The sequence below is a fragment of the Berghia stephanieae genome, chromosome 1 (genome assembly GCF_034508935.2).
Source record: "Berghia stephanieae isolate SIO BIC M18660-M18661 chromosome 1, UCSD_Bste_1.3, whole genome shotgun sequence".
In the NCBI taxonomy this organism is placed as follows: Eukaryota; Metazoa; Mollusca; class Gastropoda; order Nudibranchia; family Aeolidiidae; genus Berghia; species Berghia stephanieae.
Window position 1 is genome coordinate 67,114,316 of NC_088360.1, and position 21,591 is coordinate 67,135,906.

General features: G+C 35.6%; 1 protein-coding gene across 3 annotated transcripts in view; it reads left to right on the top strand.

Annotated features, from left to right (window-relative positions):
* LOC144979961 (KICSTOR complex protein SZT2-like) overlaps positions 1-21,591 on the top strand; it is a 143,683-nt gene that overhangs the window by 18,936 nt on the left and 103,156 nt on the right. For all 3 annotated transcript variants that reach the window (XM_078927314.1, XM_078927322.1, XM_078927331.1), the window contains exons 13-21: positions 2,066-2,200; positions 2,928-3,077; positions 4,970-5,029; positions 6,093-6,296; positions 6,775-7,092; positions 8,144-8,356; positions 9,449-9,527; positions 10,859-10,953; positions 12,365-12,530. In XM_078927314.1, the coding sequence (XP_078783440.1) occupies positions 2,066-2,200; positions 2,928-3,077; positions 4,970-5,029; positions 6,093-6,296; positions 6,775-7,092; positions 8,144-8,356; positions 9,449-9,527; positions 10,859-10,953; positions 12,365-12,530 (1,420 nt within the window). The remainder of the gene's footprint in view (positions 1-2,065; positions 2,201-2,927; positions 3,078-4,969; positions 5,030-6,092; positions 6,297-6,774; positions 7,093-8,143; positions 8,357-9,448; positions 9,528-10,858; positions 10,954-12,364; positions 12,531-21,591) is intronic.

Sequence of the window (21,591 nt, forward strand, 5' to 3'; positions counted from 1 at the left end):
CTGAGATTCAGGGAAGTGTACACTTGTGGGGAGTGAACCTGGGACTCTGGATATTGTAAAAAGACAATACCAAGGGGGAGGGGGAATTACTGTTTTACGAAACCCGCCAAAACCCGACAAAGTTTTGGGAAGCAGGCAGCAGTGGGGAGTGAATCTGGGATTTGGACACAGATGAGGATTGAACCTGGGACTGCGAGAGGCTGATACCAGTGGACAGTGAGCTCAGAATGTACTTTTATTTCGAAACCTACCGAAATTATCAAAAGTTATGGGAAGTGGGCACCATTGGGCAATGAACCGGGACTCAGGGAAGTGCACACCGGTTGAGAGTGAACCTGGGACTGTGAGAAGAGGATATCAGTGGAAATGAACCTGGGACTATGGGAGTTGGGTACCAGACGAGAATGAAGCAATTACTTTTTTTACGAAACCCGCCAAAACCACCGAAAAACCATAGACTTAGGTTTACTCCCCAATAGTGTACACTTCCCTGAGTCTCAGGTTCACTCCCCCACTGTTGCCTACTTTCTTTCCATAACTTTGTTGGATATTGTTGGGTTTCGTAAAAAAGTAATTGCTTTTTTGTTACGAAACCCAGTTCCAGGTTCACTCCCCAATGGTGTACACTTCCTGAGTCCCAGGTTCACTCCCCACTGCTGCCTGCTTCCCTAACTTTGTCAGGTTTCGGCGTGTTTCGGCAGGTTTCAGGTTTCGTAAAAAAAGAAACACCCCTAAAAATACCACGTGTATTCAGTAAATAGATGTCAATTGTAGTCTAATATTCAGTATCTGTTTAAATTATTATTATTATTATTATTATTATTATTATTATTATTATTATTATTATTATTATTATTATTATTATTATTATTATTATCATCATTATTATTATTATTATTATTATTATTATTATTATTATTATTATTATTATTATTATTATTATTATTACTATTATTATTATTATTATTATTATTATTATTATTATTATTATTATTATTATTATTATTATTATCACGTAAATTTTAATATAATACTGCAATTAATTCACGGAAGTACATCATTCAATTAAAAATGGCAGAAAGTCTGGCCACATATTTAATGAATCGGGATTGTCTTAGATGACAAAACAAACAAACAAACAAACAAACAAAAACAACAACAAGAACAACAACAACAACAAATATGACAAACAGAAAAAAGCAAGATTTTAAAAAGTAATGAACAATAGAAGAGCACATCAATGAAAAACAACGAGATTATAACACATAAAAGATATTCGTAATAAATCGATAACTGATTAAATAACTCCTACTACTTGATTTAAAAATCATAATCATAATAATGATGACGATTACAACAACAACAATAATAATAATAGTAAGTAGAAATAATAATAATAATAATAATAATAATAATAATAATAATAATAATAATAATAATAATAATAATAATAATAATAATAATAATAATAATAATAGTAATAATAATAATAATAATAATAATAATAATAATAATAATAATAATAATAATAATAATAATAATAATAATAATAGTATAATATAAACATTAAAATATATTACAAGCAAATAAAATGATTAAAACAAAAATATTGGGGAAAAATAAAAGTTTACCCGGCCGGGATTTGAACTCTCGAACCTTAAGTTCAGAGTCAAACAACTTATCCACCAAGCCATGGTGTCACTGAACTTTTAGTGACATTTAATCATGTCTATTTAGACATTAAAAAATGAATTTGAATGCCACTCTTCTTTTGATATTTTGAACTATGTTAATTGCACAATAGCAGAAATTTAATAATAACGATCAAAATATTTCTACAACTTTGAATCGGGCTGACAGTTACTGCACGAGTTCAATCTGGTAATAGGTCAGCAGTTTATTTACATTCAACTGAGATTGTCGCACTTTTCACTCTCTCTATAATAAAAGAGTTCCTTATGGATACTGAATAGTGGCAAAGCACTATTCAGTATCTGATACTGAATAACCACTTCCTAAATATATAATGAGGAACTTTCAGTCTTGTGAACCTTCATTTCTCCAGTCGCACAACCCAAGTGGAGGTATCAGTAGAAGGCAGCTATGACCTTCTCCATGAACTACTTTGCAAAAACGTCCATAAACACAAGAGTCCATACAGGGTCAATAATATCAAGACACTGTGGACCATCATTGAAAAGTAAGTTTGAATCCTGGTAGTGACGTATGATGATCTGCACTTTTTTCACTTAAATCAGAGTTCTTAGAATTAGAAGTCAAGAGATGATGATGTCATAATTTTTGCTGTTTCGTTAAGGAAGAACTAGGATTGAGGGTGTTCAAGAAATATGCATAGGTTGGATAATTCAATACCATTCAGATTGCTTCATTATAAGACTTATCTATTATTCTTTTCTATTCCCCTATCCTCTGTCTCTCCCTAAAAGTGATAATGATTTTTAAAAATTTTTGTAACTGTTATGCCACCCCTGACAAAGAGCAAAGGTCGAGACAAAGATTATTCTATTATGTTTCTTAGAGCCTCTATTCGCAGTTTAATTTAAATATTTGAAGAATGAAATATCAACAACTGACATCTGTATACTTTTGAAACTTTAACATTATTATAGAAATTGAAATATTGATAAGCTGGGACAATGCCAATTAATTTGATGTTTTTTCACACTTAATAGCAGTAATAAATTTTTTTATTCCTATACTTTACAGATAAATTTTTTTATTTTGGATGACGAAGTTTATTTTTAAAGCTTCTCTTCCCTTTTAAATGACAACTTAAGGCTCCTGTTAAAAAAAAATAAAAAAATAGAAAAGCAAAAACAGGATGTCCTGAAGTGCAGAAAGATTTTGTATATTCTATTTTGATAATGTCCATTGCCCTTTGGAATACATGCATTCTCTGTTTTCAGAATCTCAGCAACAGATGCAGTGCTGGCCCACCTTCAGTCATTTTCATCAGAGCCTCTCTACTACCAAGTACCTGAGGGTATTCGTTCTGGTGTACCTTTATTCTACATGCAGCAAGATGGCCCATCCCTTAACATGCAGCTCAAGGAAAGGTAGTTCTAAATTCTATTCTTGTCATAAGTCAGTCTTGACTGAGTTATTAAAAAACGATATTGAGCATTAATTTAGGGCAAAGTCCACTAAACTTAACAATAGGACAAGACATGGCATCTGTTAAGCAATATTACAATTTTTATCTAAGTATGGTGAGAGAATGCGAGTAATGAGACTTTTCCAAGGACTCAACTTTGCACCACTCCGAGTGGGACTCAAACCCTAGACTGTCTGGTCAGAAAGTGATTGTCATATCACAGGACCACATAGCCGCACAAAACCATAAAATATAACTTATTTCAAATATCAAGATTTCAAACTAATGGAACCGTTGCATAATCTGAATTTTTAGGGGCAATTGCCTTCTGATTTTTTAGAAAGTTCACCTGCAATAGAATTGTATGGGACAGAGCCTAAAAAAACTCCAAGGTCTCAAGAAAAGCAATCCCGTTGTCTTCACCAGGATTACACAATTTTCTAAGGAGAATATTCTTACCACCACACCATTTACTCGTCCTATTTTTATATATTAAATCAAGGATTGTATTTTATTAATATCGATGTGTTGTCCCAATTAAAAATTGTTTTATCCCAAGGGTGTTTGTTATGTTGAGGATGTAGTGCGTAAATTAATTAATTACTCTAGCTCTTTATATTATAGTCCACTTCATAATTCATAATCAAACTCTTTGAAACTGTCTAATAAATGTCATTATAATTGATGACTTAGATTGCTCTAGACCTTACTGATTATTTTTTGCTCATTTTAAAAACAACTGGTTCAAAAGTTAGCTTAATAATCTATAAAAATCAAGGGGCTGCTATGCATCAGAAAGTAGTAGATATACTGTATATTTATAAAACGATATGTTTCATATCGTTTAGAGACATATTAACACATTACACGAATGTTAATCACGGAATTTAGGGCAACATTAAGATATCTTTATCACTAGAAAAGGGTGAAATTCAGCGCGTTGTACAGATTAAATTCGCATTCCATCCTCTTCCCTTTTTACTAAAAATCGCACAATATTTTGTGAATAAAACATGGATAATGGTGAATGTTGGTTTGTTTTTGTGTGGAAAATGAGGTGGAGGGGTCAAGAATTCTGCTCTGTGTCCATGCGACACCCTTACCTGAAAATGGTCCTCATAACATTATGTTGTGTGTATTGTAAAATTCTAATGTTCTGGGTGGTAAAAATGAAAACACTGCAAAACATCAAGGGATTAGTGATTGGTGTGACAACCATGTAAGATACATTATTCATTTTTAGGATTCATTAGGTCTAGTAAAATCTAGGACTGTATGCAATGTGATCATGTATTTTGTAACGGACTTTACCTGACTTTATTTTAAGAATCAAATTGTTTATGAATGATTCACTGTGTTATAGAACAGTTATATACTATGAATGACTTACGGCATCAATCAAGTATTATGTTGTGGTGAACCAGATGTTGATAAGCGTGTTAAAACGATGTGAGATATAAAATTTTAATTGCTTAATCTTTCAAAAATTGTATTCTTTCTCCAAAATGAATCAAAGAAATTTAACCCAAGTAGTAGTTGTTGTTGTAGTAGTAGTAGTAGTAATAGTAGTAGTAGTAGTAGGTAGTAGTAGTAGTAGTAGTAGAGTAGTAGTTAGTAGTAGTAGTAGTAGTAGTAGTTAGTAGTAGTAGTAGTAGTAGTAGTAGTAGTAGTAGTAGTAGTAGTAGTAGTAGTAGTAGTAGTAGTAGTAGTAGTAGTAGAAGTAGTAGTAGTAGTAGTAATAGTAGTAGTAGTTAGTAGTAGTTAGTAGCAGTAGTAATATGGAATAGCAGTAGCAGCAGCATAATCAACATCTTTATGAATTATTATTGAATTTTAACAATTTTCAATTTCTAGCAATGTAACAAGTTTTGCTGCATTCTGGGAGAAAGTGATACAGTTGGATACAAATAACTGGTATGTGTTAACGTTTCTAGAATGGTTTTGCTATGTTTTTGTTGTTGTTGTTACATATTACCTTAATTAAAATACATTGAGTCACATTAGGGACTCTTCTGATTCAGTTTAGTATTACGTGTTTAAGAAAAATTGTTGTAATTTATTTTTGTGTGTAAAACAAATAATTTAGGTGAGATATTTTTTAGTTTAAATGAAGGCATTTACAAAATTTGTGGTACATAGACTAAGTTTTCCTCTTCATTTCTTTTTTAATGCCTTTGTGTATTGTTGTTATGATACCTTTTGGAAGCCTCAGACAAGATTTTTTTTCTGAACCCCCTTTCAACCCAGCTGTGATTGGATATATCAAATTAAGAAATTAAGGAGCAGGCACCAGTGTAATATAAAGTCCTGAACAAATGTATATGAAAGGTGCCAAAGGTGACAAAGCAAGAAAGAAAAATACAAGAAAAAAACGATCCCAAATAATCAGTCGACCTCGACTGGGGATCGAACTTCAGACCTTCTGATGACTGGTCATACATTCTACCATTACACCACAGATGCTCTCGATAGTTGGGACAATTTTAATACCTATATTCTTCACAAGGGTACTCGTTTTAAGCTGTGAACCCTATATTCTTCACAAGTCCCTCTCTGTGTGTGTTGTTTGATGAAGCGAGGGTTCACGCGTATCCTTGTGAAGAATATAGGTATTAAAATTGTCCCAACTATTGGGAGCCTCTGTGGTGTAATGGTAGCATGTCTGGCCAGTCATCAGAAGGTCTGAGATTCGATCCCCAGTTGAGGTCGACTGATTTTTTGGGATAGTTTTTTCCTTGTATTTTTCTTTCTTGCTTTGTCACCTTTGGCACTTCTCATACACACTTGTTCAGTTCTTTATTTTAAATTATGGCTGTTTGACTGGGTTTTTTTTTCGTTTTTGTATCTTTTTTTCCTTTTCAAACTTCATTACGATGTAGACCTTCAAGTTCAAAGCCAAAGTGAATTTCTTGTCTAGTCTAAGAAGTGTGAGTTCCAATGCATTTGTATATTTACTTTTTCTCCTTCAACCCTTCAGGCAAAAATGGCTTCACTCCCATCGTATTGGGTTGATCATGGAACACGACCGCCAACTGCCCAAGTTCTTTCAAGTGCCCAACCCTAGTTCGAGATTCACATCTATTCAGTGTCGACAAGCTCTAGCCTCCCTCAGTCTGATGCTACGGGAATGGAGCACATTTGTATTAGCTGAAGACCATTCCTACATCAAATTATTGTATACGTAAGGTTTTAGTTTTCTTCAACAAATCTCAAATGTCACAGAAATGTTTTCCATCTTTTTACAATATAATAAATTCAATTGATTTTATAAAAACTCTTGATATTCTTTTCAAGGTCCCTTGAAACTTTGTGTGTGTGTGTGTATGTGTGTGTGTGTGTGTTTATACGTGTGTGTGTGCTGTTCAGTTTGTCACCAGTGATATTTTCAAACCAATGAAGGGGAGATAATGAAAATGGGTCTTATTCACATTTCATACAAATTGAAATGTGCTGTGTTGTATTCTCAGCATAATATCATCACCTAATTTAGTGAACAAATCGGCTCAGAGGTTGCAAAAATGATTATTTCCTTATAAAGGTTTTATTTAATTTTTACAAGGATTATCATTAATTAACTCTCCTTGACTTTCTCAAAAGTTGTCAAAATATATTCTGATTTTTGTTCTAACAACTTCCATTTTATTTTATCTTGCTTATAGAGATGGAGAAAAGACACCCAGGTTTTTCTGTGTTTTGCGTCTGACTCACATCTTACCCACCATGATCATCAGGCTTGGGTTTCTAGGCGGAACTCCTGGTCATATTAGAGCTGCTGAACTTGCTGACCTCCAGGAAAAGATCCTAAACCTGCATTTCCCACAAAGGGGATCACAGAAGCCCACCAAGAAGATAGAGAAGATGGATGGCTGTAAAGTTGAAGAAGTTCTCCCCCCACGCAAGTCTCCGCTCAATCGTGAGGGGTCTGAGATTATGTGTTGTGTGCTCATGTCCAAACCTTTTGAGAAAATCCTTATCAAGTAAGTATGGTCAGAAAGGTTCTTCATTGTTTTGTTTTTCTTTGTTGTTTTTTGTTTTTTTTTGGTAAATACTTCACTGTGGTTACAACATTGAGCCAGTATTTTTGTTGAGCTAAATTAAGAGTCATGGAAATGGACATTCTTTTGTTGAACAATGTTTGCAATTGCAGTTTCATATAAGTTGATTTGTATCATGGTTTGAATCCGTATTTTTTATGCACAGCCCAACCCATTTTTTTATATTTACACAGTTAAATTGTTAAATTTTGATAATTTAAACATATTTTATTGTGGGCAGCCAAGCCCGTTTTACCAGAACTTTTGACCCAAGATATTTATCTAGATTATCTGGATGTGTATTTATTATAGGAGAAAGAATTTTTTTTTTCAAATGTCAGTAAACAAGAACTTTAGATAAGGTAGCATGTGATGTAGATGAGGTGACTCGTAAAGTAAGTCACCTTTGTAAAAGCAGAATATACTATTTGTGTATGCCAATATTCATAATCCAAAAATTTCTGATGTTTTTCTCTCATTCACTCAATTCCTACAATCTATGGGACAAGTCTTTTGTGATGTGGAAATGAAAATGTTTTTTAATGTTTTGTCCTGTGTAAAAGCAAAATAAATGGTTTTGTTTCTGTTATTATAAGTAACAGAAATCCCCCAATTACAATGTCAGTAGCCGACTCTACGCAGCTAAATTGCCATGCAGTACGGTTTGTGTTCTGGTTAAAATTTTAACTTAGTTGTCTACAAAATTAGGAAAGCACCTTTGCTGTATTTTTTCTGGAAAAAAAATTGATCAACAAAAGTATACATATCTTTTTTCTTTGATGGAAACTATGTCCACCTTTCAACAGATATAATAAAGCTTGTTTGAATGTTTTCATGTCATGGAAAATATCTTGTGAGTGTTCTTTGTCTTTTGCCCATATGATCTTAGTTCAATTGATTTATAGGTTACAAAAGGGTCATGGCATCTTTGTAGATCTAGTTGATCAACGTTTCTATCAATTTCAAATTTGTCCCTTGAATCATCCACTTCTAGCTATGAAAACAAGCCATGTGACATGACAGTGGTGAATGAACCAGGCAAGGAGGAACGATGGGGCCAGCCCCAGCAGCAAAGTGCCATGTGGTCCATGTTCCGCACCATCACTCACTACCTGCAACACCAACGCTGGGTCTGGGATATTCAAGCAGGGCCCAAAGTACAAATCTCTATGGCTGCCATCAGTCGCATGCTGGTCACCATTACCAAGTGAGATAGTTTTAGATGATATTGTTTTTAATCTGTTATGCATGTATGCAGACCTTTATTTAATCTCAAGTTTTGCAGTTCTATGATTTGAAATGAGGTACCAGTCTACAATGTTTGCATTATAAGCTTCATATCAAATTTTAATGCCTCAAAGTTTCAATAAACGGCTGCGAAAAAAAAAAAAGTTTAACTAGATTTTTGGATTGCTTGTTATTAATAGACACAAGTTTTTTTACAGCTTAATTGTATATGAACCAGGAGAATCTAAATGTCACAACAAAAACAAGTAAAACAACTGTACTGCTCTTGTGTCACATTGCAACACTTCACTCCATCGTTCTTCAGTTTATGAGGGATTATAGAAATTTATTCACCATTTAAAAAAGAAAATTACTATATCTGGGCATTTTACTACTGAATTTGAAAAGACGGTTTTACCATTTTTCTTTTTTTGAAATAATTGGATTTGATAAATTGCTTTTAGGGGAACCCCATGCAATCTTAAAAAGTATTTGTAAAACCAAACCATAATACTACTGCATAATATATTGATGCCATTATTCACCTTATCCCTTTTAAAAACTTTCCTGAGCTCAAATAGTACCATTTTATCTCGAAAGTCACTCACTGTCAAGAGAATTTCACAATTCACAAAAATAAAAATTGTAAACTTACATTTCTTCATGAATTTAAAGTTCTTGTATCCCGGTTTCAGCACCAATTTTGAAGATTGGGAATAAGTACAACAGAAAACAATGTCTTCGACACACAATAAAAAAAAAAAAAACCTTAATTTATGAAACATTGTGCTTCATCAAGCCTTCATATTTTCTTTTCTTATATCTGTCTGACTGACCATTCTAATTACATGCACTCACTACTCTGGTCAACCACACACCATTGTCTCGCACCAAACACACACCAATCCCATTTGACCTTGACCAATGCCATCTAATAGGAAGAGGGTGACCATGAATAGCAAATAGTTTTCATAACATATTTTATTTATCTTTTTTTCTCTTACATATCTGTCTGAATTTCATTTCTTTTCTCTTTGTGTGTGTGTGTGTGTCTGTCATAATTAAAATCTAGGCTGCGCCTTCAAGAGGGATTCAACATCTTGTCATCAGGGGCTGGAGTGACCAACCTTGTTGTGGAAGTGGATATGAAAGTAAGTAAACAAAAACAAATAAAATATTTTGTCACATAGGTGACTTTTTTTTATGAAAGAGGGGGAAAAAACAAGATACTGACTGAACATTATGGGGAGATTTTTTACAGTGAAAGATGTGGGAATATATTTTTGTTGTGTTTCAGAGTGTTCCAGTTTGTTGTTGTTTGGCTATTGAGTTATTGTTGTGAATTGTTTTCATGTTGTGTAACATGTTGGGTATCCCTGTGAGTTCCATTTACTGCTGTGTGTTATTTCTTCCTGTGAGTTTGTGATGTCACAATGCATATAAGAACGATCTTCCCTTCTCTTTGGAAGCTCTTACTACTACGATATTCATAATGGATTGTCAATTGGTAATTTTTCAAGTGTTGACTTTGTTTTTATTATTACCGGATGAACATACCTGGACTATTTGCGTGATGCTTTGATGCATGGCATTTTTTAACCGCTCTTATATTTATATATACTCTATGTATATGGAGAATGCCCACTTCAGTGGAGAATTTTTCTTTACCCATCGTGAACCAGATAGAGAAGTCCCTTCATGACAAAGGAAAACAGCTTAAGACTGTTGGTTTCTATGAAGCTAAGAAAAAGATATTGAGTTCTGATATTCCTGTTTGGCTTTGTGTTGCGTAGGTGATTGTTACTACTAGACAATTGTTAATAATGAAAAGTTATATATAAAATCGCAGTTGTCTGTTTTAAATATTTTATGCTTCATTTTGAACATTTCCAATTAAATTCAAAATCAATCTTCTATCAGATCTTTTATACCATTATAGTCGTCCTCGATCTCTGAGATCCAGTAATCAACTCCTCCGTGTACTAAAATAGGCTTTAAGACATTTTCTGATATGGCATTTTCTTAAGCCGCCCCAAATGTCTGAAATTCACTTCCATTAGATGTAAGATGTAAGGTATCTTTGTCTGAGGTGACATTCAAAAAGTACCTCAAAACACACCTGATAAATTCTTCTTTGTCCTAATAATGTTATGAATAGAACTGTATGTATATAAATAGTCCATAATATCTGTGTAATCATTATGTGTAGCATGTATGATTTCATTTCTTGTCAATGTGTGCAAACACGCAGACTGGGATGAAGACATGAAAGTATGCTTAATTCATGTTGTGTTTTTTAATTAGAAAATATAAAAGAAAAAATATATTTCCGTGAATAATGTTGAAAACAATCTGAGCATGGTAGATAGATTTTGAAAACATTTCATGAAGCTCAAGTCAGTTCAATTTTAGGTCTTGTTTCTGCTCTATGTTAACTAATTGTACAAGAGCATCATGTTTACTATTTTGTCTTTCATTGCAGGAAAGCTCAAAATCCAGTGATGATGGAGACAACATCCAGACGTGTGTTGTACAGTACGTCATTTTCCCACCACACATCAAGACAGCTGATGATAGGTAGAAATATACTGATTTTCAAAGAATAATTTATAAGAATTGTGATACTGCTGTCATTTGCCTTTTAGTATTATTATTATTATTATTATTATTAATGTTATTATTATTATTTTATTATTATTATTATTATTATTATTATTATTATTATTATTATTATTATTATTATTATTATTATTATTATTATTATTATTAATTTATTATTAATATTATTATTATTATTATTATTATTATTATTATTATTATTATTATTATTATTATTATTGCAAGAAATGCCAATCAAATGCACTGTGTGGGGTTCCCGACCTTCCTAGTGAGCGTTTTGTCTTTGTCTTGGCATGAGATTACTTGATTTTGTCTTTTCCCTTGCTGGAGTCCTTGGCTGAGAGTGAAACAGTCAAATGTATAATGTTAGTTTTGGAAGATGATATTTTTTGTCTTGTAAATCATCTCTCTGCTATGTACTGTATTATTTTTGTTATATATATATATATATATATATATATATATATATATATATATATATATATAAATAATGATTTGTAAACGTTTGAGTGTATTCCTCTTAATGGGGGGCCTTTGCTTGTGTCAGGATGAGACTTCTAGGTGATCTCAGACTAAGTACATTGATAGTGTGCTCTTGGAATCTACTACTGTTCCCTATTTAAACCATTCCCCCTTGTTTTTCTCGTGTGTTTTCAATAATTGTAAATATTTAATTTTTTTCGACTATCTCATTTTCTTATTTTTTTACTGGCGCTGAAATGACTTAAATGTGTCGCAAGCATTGTAAAATCCTTAAAAGCAAACAAAACAAACAATCAAATGCACAGTAATTGACACTTGACAAATACCCTGATGTGCACTCTAACTTTAAATCACGTTTCGTCTGCATTCCGGTTTGGATTTTGCTTTTTTAAAATCAAGAATTGATTTGCCTATTTGCGTTACCTATTTGTTGTAGGTGATATAATATTACCATCATAATCATCATCATTGTTGATCATTGTCATCATTTAGCTTTAGCTTTAGCTTTTTTTAAATATAGCACAATATCCACTAAACATGCTCAAAGAACTTTATCATTGTTATAAGTAGCATTTCTATTAAAGGATTAGATGCTTTGTGGTATTTTTTTCAGTTCTCAGATCTTTATAGATCTAAGATCATATAATATTAACAATATGTTGGATTTTTTCCCTCTTAAATAGAAATACAGTAACTCGCCTCAGTTAACAATTATAAGTAATTATTCTTCTTTATATTGTTCCATTAGGGCTTTAAGCATAATCAAAGTCTTTATTTTTTTGTTTTTGTTTTTTCATGTCTGAATCTTGCGTTTTACTTGGGTAGAGCTATTGTTCAATTTTATTTTTATTCACAAGACCTTTTTGATTCTAAAAATCTAACACAGTGACTCCACTGATGAAGGTAAAGATGATGGAGAGTTTACAGAAAATGAGGAGGAGATTCAACTGGTGACAGAATGTTGGGTGGAGCCTCAGTACGGAGTGTGCTGCCATAATCCACCAGAGAGGAAACATTTTGAAGGACTCTCCTATGAAAATATCACCAGAGCTGTGAGTACATCTTTTTTCGGGGGGGGGGGGGGGGGGGGGGGGTGAGTGTATGCATTATTCAGGTCAACAAGATCTTGACATCCTTGGGTGGACGTGCATGCTGCTATTTTGTCGACTGTCTGTCCAAAGACAACTCTCAGCTACACACATATGAAAAGTAGTCCTGCAGAGCAATGAGAAACCTGATTTATTGTATTCCTGATTCTCTATTATATAAGAATGCAAAGTACCTGGACAGTAATTTGAAGTGGAAGAAGCATATTGCCGACAAAGCTACTAAGGCAAATAGAACCATGGCCTTCCTCAACAGACAAATCCGTCACTGCCATCTATCTGTGAAAAAGAAATGCTATGAAGCATATGTTCAGCCCATTCTGGAATATAGTAACACACGTCACAAGAAATCAATGAGCTAGAAAAAGTCCAACGTTGGGCGGCCAGATTTGTAAGTGGAAACTATGAATGGGATATGAGCGTAACTCAGCTCATGAACGATCTCCAATGGAAATCGCTATATGAAAACGTTCCATCAACAAACTCCTCGTATTCCACAAAGCACAAAATGGAAAACTCGAACTTCCAACTAGCCATTTGAAATGGAACAACGATAAAACAAGAAACTCAGCATTTGATTTTTAAATTCCCCACTCAAGAACAAACCATCATCTTTACTCTTTCTTTCCCTCCACCATCCGACTTTGGAACTCCCTACCAACCACTTGTAAACAAACCCTTTCAACTGATGACTTCAATAAATCACTCCCTGCTTCCATCTAAAACCCCTGTTACTGAAAAGACGGCCATACAACCTTCAGCCTGAAAGAAGAAGATTAAAGATAATTATATTTGCCTGCCTCTATAAATCACTGCTGGGTTACAAAAGGATCAGAAAAAAGGCTAACGAAAGAGTGAAAATGGAAAGGCTTCGTATGGGAACAAAACAGACAATGGACGTTTCGGGTACAAACCCTTCGTCAGCACAACAATACACAAATAAACGTGGAAAACAAATAAAATATAATGGAAAATAACTTGTGTCGTCTGTACTCAATGGTGGTTGCAGTAATGAAATGTAATGTTAATTCAGAAAAGTGCGTGAGCAGCACTTGGTTGGCAACATCAAGACTGAATGTGAACAGAAAGTGCCAAAGACAATAGAACATAAAAATTCCTCGCGGGTGTGGGTGAACCTCGACCTTATTGTACGACCAATCTCAGCCTGGCAGTGAGAGCGTGGCTTTACGTGTGAGCTATCCACAGACACAATAAATATCGGTTTCAACAACTCAAATCATACTAGATCCATCTCTTCAACCAATCTATGAGAACCCCGATTCGTTCGTAACCACCATCGCGAAAATTTGACCAGCAGTAAAGCTAATAGCCACATTCTCAACAAACATATAAATAGAAACGACGAACCACTGACACGCTCCGGGAATGGATAATTTTAATCAGAAAAGTCGAGTGAGCAGACCCTTATGTTGGCCCAAACAACAAGAATGAAGTGAACAAAAATGCCAGAAAGACAATAAGAATAAAAATCCTCCGCGTGTTGGGTTTTGAATCCTCGACCTTAATGTACACAACATCCGCCTTTGCAGTCAGAGCGTGGCTCTACCGTGTGACTATCAACGAACACAAAAATATTCGTTTCAAAAACTCAAATCATTACTAGACCCTCTTCACCAAATTAATGATGAACCTGCCCGATTCGTTCGTAACAGCACATCGCGAATAATTTATGACCAGCAGTGACTTTAATTAGCACAACAATCTCAATACAAAACATATAACATAGAAACGCGAGAACACTGAGCACGCTCTGGTGTTGGGAGTGAATTTTTAATTCAGAAAAGTGAGTGGAGCAGGCACTTATGTTGGCAACAACAAGACATGAAGTGAACAGAAAAGTGCCAGAAGACAATAGAGAATAAAAATTCCTCGCGGCGGTGGTGGAGTTTGAACCTGCGACCTTATTGGTACGACAACTCCGCCTGGCAGGTGAGAGCGTGGCTCTACCGTGTGAGCTATCCACGAACACAAAAATATTCGTTTCAAACTCAAAGTCATTACTAGATCCCTCTCTCACCCACTTCTTGAGACCGCCGATTCGTTCGTACACCACCATCGCGAATAATTTTGACCAGCAGTTAAGCTTAATAGCCAACATTCTCAACACAAACATATAACATAGAAACGACTGAGACACTGAGCACGCTCCGGTGTATGGGGTGAATTTTTAATTCAGAAAAGTGAGTGGAGCAGGCACTTATGTTGGCAACAACAAGACATGAAGTGAACAGAAAAGTGCCAGAAGACAATAGAGAATAAAAATTCCTCGCGGCGGTGGTGGGGTTTGAACCTGCGACCTTATTGGTACGACAACTCCGCCTGGCAGGTGAGAGCGTGGCTCTACCGTGTGAGCTATCCACGAACACAAAAATATTCGTTTCAAACTCAAAGTCATTACTAGATCCCTCTCTCACCCACTTCTTGAGACCGCCGATTCGTTCGTACACCACCATCGCGAATAATTTTGACCAGCAGTTAAGCTTAATAGCCAACATTCTCAACACAAACATATAACATAGAAACGACTGAGACACTGAGCACGCTCCGGTGTATGGGGTGAATTTTTAATTCAGAAAGTGAGTGGAGCAGGCACTTATGTTGGCAACAACAAGACATGAAGTGAACAGAAAAGTGCCAGAAGACAATAGAGAATAAAAATTCCTCGCGGCGGTGGTGGGGTTTGAACCTGCGACCTTATTGGTTGAATGAAATGTTAGCGTGGCGTGGGTAGAGGATAGTGTGCCCCAGGGGGGTGATCTAATTGATAAGCAGAGGTCAGCGTCAGGGAACAGAACTTTCCAGACTATAATGGAAGATAAAAGACATATTGGTAGTAGTAGTAGTAGTAGTAGTAGTAGTAGTAGTAGTAGTAGTAGTAGTAGTAGTAGTAGTAGTAGTAGTAGTAGTAGTAGTAGTTAGTAGTAGTAGTTGTTGTAGTAGTAGTAGCAGTAGTAGTGGTAGTAGTAGTAGTAGTAGTAGTAGTAGTAGTAGTAGTAGTAGTATAGAACGCTGTAGTGGAACAGTAGGGGGGGGGGGGGGTTTGGAGGGGGCGAGGTGAAAGGGTCACGGCGGAGGTGGGGGGGGGGGGGGTGGGTTTGTTGGATGAGCGAAGGTCGAATCTTCGCGAAGGAACGATGCGATAGTAAAGTGGAATACACCAATAAATAGATAGATGGATAGGCAGATAGATAGGTAGATGGTCAGAAAAGAGGGGAGAGAAGGGAAGGGAGAGAGAGAGAGAGAGAGAGAGAGAGAGAGAGAGAGAGAGAGAGAGAGAGAGAGAGAGAGAGAGAGAGAGAGAGAGAGAGGAGAGAAATTAATAAAAGAAAAAAATTTAAAATAAAAATTAAAAAAAAAAAATTATTAAAAAAAAAAAAATAAAAAAAAAAAAAAAAGGGGGGGGGGGGGGGGGGGGGGGGGGGTTGGTTTGAGGCGGACCGGTAGAGAGGGGGAATCAGAGAGAGAGAGAGGGGGGGGAGGGAGAAAGAGGAGGGGAAAAGGAGGAGAAAAGAGAGAGAGAGAGAAGAGAAGAGAGAGAGAGAGAGAGAGAGAGAGAGAGAGAGAGAGAGAGAGAGAGAGAAAGGGTGGAGGGGAGGTGAGAGAGGGCGAGTAAACAGCCGAGTGATAGCTGGGTCTATATGTATATTAATGGATGAAAAAGTGGATGATTGGACACAATGAGAGAGAGCTAGGAAGGTAGATGACTATGAATCGGTGGATAATCAGTAGATAGATTGCTAGCTAGCTAGCTAGATAGATAGATAGATAGATAGATAGATAGATAGATAGATAGATAGATAGATAGATAGATAGATAGATAGATAGATAGATAGGTAGTAGTAGTAGTAGTAGTAGTAGTAGTAGTAGTAGTAGTAGTGGTAGTAGTAGTAGTAGTAGTAGTAGTAGTAGTAGTAGTATGTAGTAGTGGTAGTAGTAGATAGTAGTAGTAGTAGTAGTAGTAGTAGTAGTAGCAGTAGTAGTAGTAGTAGTAGTAGTAGTAGTAATAGTAGTAGTAGTAGTAGTATAGTAGTAGTAGTAGTAGTAGTAGTAGTAGTAGTAGTAGTAGAAGTAGTAGTAGTAGTAGTAGTAGTAGTAGTAGTAGAAGTAGTAGAAGTAGTAGTAGTAGCAGCAGCAGTAGCTGTAGTGGCAGAAGTGAGAGCAGCAGTGGTGATGAATATGGGTGACGTTGACATCTAGTGGTGGTCAATCCTGGTGTTGAGTCCGCGTGGAGTCAGCGTTCCCAACAACTTGATCAGGTGAGTTTCCCTACGTCGACGGGCGGAAGTGTCCGAATGGCAAAAACTGAGCACACACACACGCACACACTGTACATCGCAGTGGTCTGGCAGATTGAAGTGTCTGGCCACTGCTGTGTCTGCACAGTTCGATATGTCACGCAAGTGCTGCACGAATCTGTCACCCAGCCTCTTTCCGGTCTCACCAACGTAAGCAATCCCACACAGGGAGCACGTAATCGCATAGACTAGATTACGGTCAGTGCAAGTAAACGGCCGCCTGATGTCCCAAATCTTGTCTGGAAAGCTGACTCTGTCATACTCCCACAGGTGCCCACAAGTCTTGCATCGGGGTCGCATACACGATCTGGCTTTAGGTCCATCCCTAGGTATGGGTTCCAGGCGGCTTCTGACAAGGAGATCCCTCAGGTTACGATCCCGTCGATATGCTACCAACGGGGGTTCTGAGAAAACTCTGTGGGTGTCTTCGCCCGCCTGGAGGATCCCATAGTTCTGCAATAGGATGTTCCTCACTTGATCGGCATGGGGGTGATGCGTGAGGACTAAAATGGGACGCTGTGTCTCCTGCTTCCTGGCATTGCGAGGCCTCATTGCTGCTTCTCTCGACACGAGGCTGGCTTTCCGGACAGCCTTAAGCAAAACCCTTTCGGGATATTCCCGTGCCCTAAAAAAATCGAGCATGCGATCACGTTGAAGCGCAAATTCATCATCTTCCAGACAGAGTCTCCGTAAGCGGAGTATCTGACTGAATGGGATGGAGTCTTTGCACTTCACCGGATGGGATGACCGATAGAGCAGGTAGCTGTGACTGTCCGTTTCCTTGTAGTGTACAGTGGTCCGTACTCCCGTGCTGGTCAATACAGCCTTGATGTCCAAAAAGTTCACCTCAGAGGTTGAAATCTCATAAGTGTACTCTATGGACGGGTGGAAGGAGTCCATCGCTAGGATGAACCCTTTCAACTGGCTGTGGGTCAATGACGTAATGCCGAAACAGTCGTCAATGTACCTTTTGAACAGCTCGGGGGCAGGTCCACTGTACTGATGGAAGAAGGTTTCCTCAAGGTAGCCCATGAAGAGGTTAGCATATGAGGGACTAAAATATAATGGAAAATAACTTGTGTCGTCTGTACTCAATGGTGGTTGCAGTATGAATGAAATGTTAGCGTGGCGTGGGTAGAGGATAGTGTGCCCCAGGGGGGTGATCTAATTGATAAGCAGAGGTCAGCGTCAGGGAACAGAACTTTCCAGACTATAATGGAAGATAAAAGACATATTGGTAGTAGTAGTAGTAGTAGTAGTAGTAGTAGTAGTAGATCAGAAAAAAGGCCAACTTATTAGATTTGCATGTTCGTTCTATAGGGTACCAGTTGCTCTATTTATATCAAAAGCCTCATCTGGCTCCTGAATTATCCAAAATGAAACTGGCTTGTATTTAAAGAGGGTAATTACTCATGGTGTGAAAATATGGAATACATCATAGCAATCATTCTTATATATTTGGCTTATTTACTTATTGGTATTGTAACATCAATAGTCAGGGAAAATTGTTAAACACTTTCATCACAATGCGTTTCAGTGCCAAGGTACATAAAGACAACTTGATTGGCTTTCATGCTTGTATTAAATTGTGGGGGTTTGTCCTTTTAAGAAATTTAGCCATTATCAAACAAAATTATGTCGGCCACCATACAGAAATGCATTATCTTTCCATTTGAATTTGAAAAATTTACCTAACTTACCAATTGCATTTGAAAATACAGCTGGAGTAAATAACTGTATGCCATGCAATTTTAATGGTAAAACATGTCAAATATGGTGATTACACATTTTAAAATTAAAAAAAACTATAATATAGCGATTGCAATGTGTGATTACAAGTAGCTGACAGATGCCTTCTTGACATCTTGTGAGGAAATATTTTAAAATCGTTAACGTAGTGGCCAACAGTGTGATAAAATCGGGACTGCCCCGATTTGGCAATCTGAGAAAAAAATTTAAAAATAAATTAGACTGTTTATATGCGTGTCTTTGGATTATGCTTTTTGACAAGCAAATTTAAACAAGGACTAGAAAAAGCTCTAAACTTAGATTGTATGATATAATAGTCCAAACATACTGCTGTTCTCGGACATGATGGTAATATGCATTAGGTTGGTCCATTGTTTCTCTTCCAACGGTTGGTCACTATGCATTAATCTTTGTTACTTTCATATTCACAATCCATGTCGCTCTTACCAAGAAATTATAATTATAGAAATCAGTTTGTTTCAGATAGATAATACAGGTATGATAATTTTAAAAAATGTCATGACTTGTAAGAATAAGATATCGTTTTCAATATCTTGGTGCTTTTAGGTAGGGGTCTCTCTTCTCATTATTATCAATAAGTTAAGACAATTTGTGTGTGTTTGACACATACTGTTAAAAACTTCATACTCTTAACATCGTTTTTTGTGGTCATATACTGACAAGTTCAGTCAGGTGGAGTGCCACTCTAAATCCAACGTCATACTCAAGGCAAGAGCCATTCTTAAAAGAGGATTGATTTTGAATTGAATTGGAAATGTTCACAATGAAGCATGTAGGATGCCTCCATGTTTGATGTGGACATAATTTGCCTTTGTGAAACTTAACTTTCTAACTAGTGAAATACATTCTCACTAGTTTTTGATAAGTTTGGTTGAGCTAAATTAAGACAAAAGTTTTGTTTATTAAAAAGGACAAAGCAAGGTTTTAAGTTATCAAACTGTGGATCCCAACCCACATATAAACATTGTAGACATCTATACTATGAATCTTTTGTGTGAGATGTATATATATATATTATATATATTATATATATATATATATATATATATATATATATATATATATATATATATATATATATATATATATATATATATATATATATATATATATATATAACATATATATAATCCGACCCGACCCGAAGTCTTAACCAGTCATTGAATTATGTGAAATGACTGCCAACAAAGAGAAAATTAGTTATGATGGAATTATTCTGTGCTTGTGAGAAAGTGTTCGGATCACACACACACACACACACACACACACACACACACAAATCATGCACACACACACACACACACAAATCATGCACACCCCTCCACATAAACAGATGGAGAGAGAGAGTTGGTGGTTGTTGGAGGAGGGGGGTTGAGAGAAGAGGAAGATAAGTGTGCGTCGAAGAACTTAAGTTATCCTTTTTTTAGTTTACTCCGAATTGAAACAAAAGGTTAAGTTCGTTTTTCTGTTCAGCCAACCCTGTGTGTTGGCTTGAGTTTGGTCGGACTAATTCAGGTCGGGCTGAAAATGGCCCCAGAGGCCTTATGCCCAACACTACCATTGTTTTCCTCAAATTTTCTAACCATTGTCAGATGTTCATAAGGAAAGCTACAGACTTGTATTGTGTGGTTAAATTAAAAAAAAAAAAGCTGAGTTAAGCAATAAAACATTAGATAAGGGTTTTCATATATCATATTTGAATTTGAATTTTTTAAATGTTATTTTTAGATGAAGCATATTCTTTGTAGGCCGAATACATTTGTAGATATGAGCCTTTGAAACACATATTTCCAAATTGACACACTTAGCGCAGGCTTGCCAACCAGCATGATTTCTCATATTTTGATAGGCTTTGAGGTCCAAAATATGATATGGGAACCATGATTAAAATATGATAAATGCAAAAGGTCAACAAAAAAGGGGAAAAATGATAAAAGTGGAATAATCGAAAGTCATTAAATGCTGTCTCTATTGAGATGAGAATCTGAGTAGCCAGACAGAAGATTGTTATTGAAATTACAGGATTTTCCTACTCTCTACTAGCTTGAAAAGTCTCCATAACTTCAGCGGATGTTAAATTTGAAATTATGGATAGTTGCGTGTGTTGAAAATATGAATATTTTTTGGGGAAAAAATAATATGAGAAAATGGCATAAATATTGGGAAAAACATGATAAATCTTTTCAAATGGTTGGCAAGTCTTTTAATGGTGATTCAAAATTTCGAAGCTTATGCTGTTTCCACAAATGAAATTGAAATAAGCAATGCCTGTAAAATTGTAATCGGCGGAAGTACTGTATTCAAAATATAAAAGGATCACAGCATGTATTGAATCGTGTTGGATACAAATATGGTACGAATAGTGCTCGACATGTAGCAATGGAGCGAATTATTATTTTAATATTTACCACAATGTTGGAGTCAGTCTGACTCCAACTTTGTGGTAAATATTAAAATAATATATATATATATATATATATATATATATATATATATATATATATATATATATATATATATATATATATATATTTATATTACAAGGCAAAAGAATACTCTACTTTGGTTGTAGACTTATCAATTGTTGTCATCAGTCAGAGAGACCATTGCTATGACCTCAATAAATTAAGAGTTCCTTAATATCATTATATACTCCATTTCAAATGTCTCGTGATGCAGGATATTTTGGTGAAACTATGGCTATCACTCTTACAAATGTGAAAAGACATTTGAAAGAAAGTACAGTTCACTTGTGGGTCCCAAGTCCCATGTAAATGTACTGTTGAAATCATGGCTGTGACTTTGTTATGACAAAATTAAATTGAACGAAAATGAAGTCTTATATCCATAAAAACGGGCCTCATAAACCATTTAAATATCTCTGAAACCACAGTTATCAATCTTCAATTTTAACGTGTGAG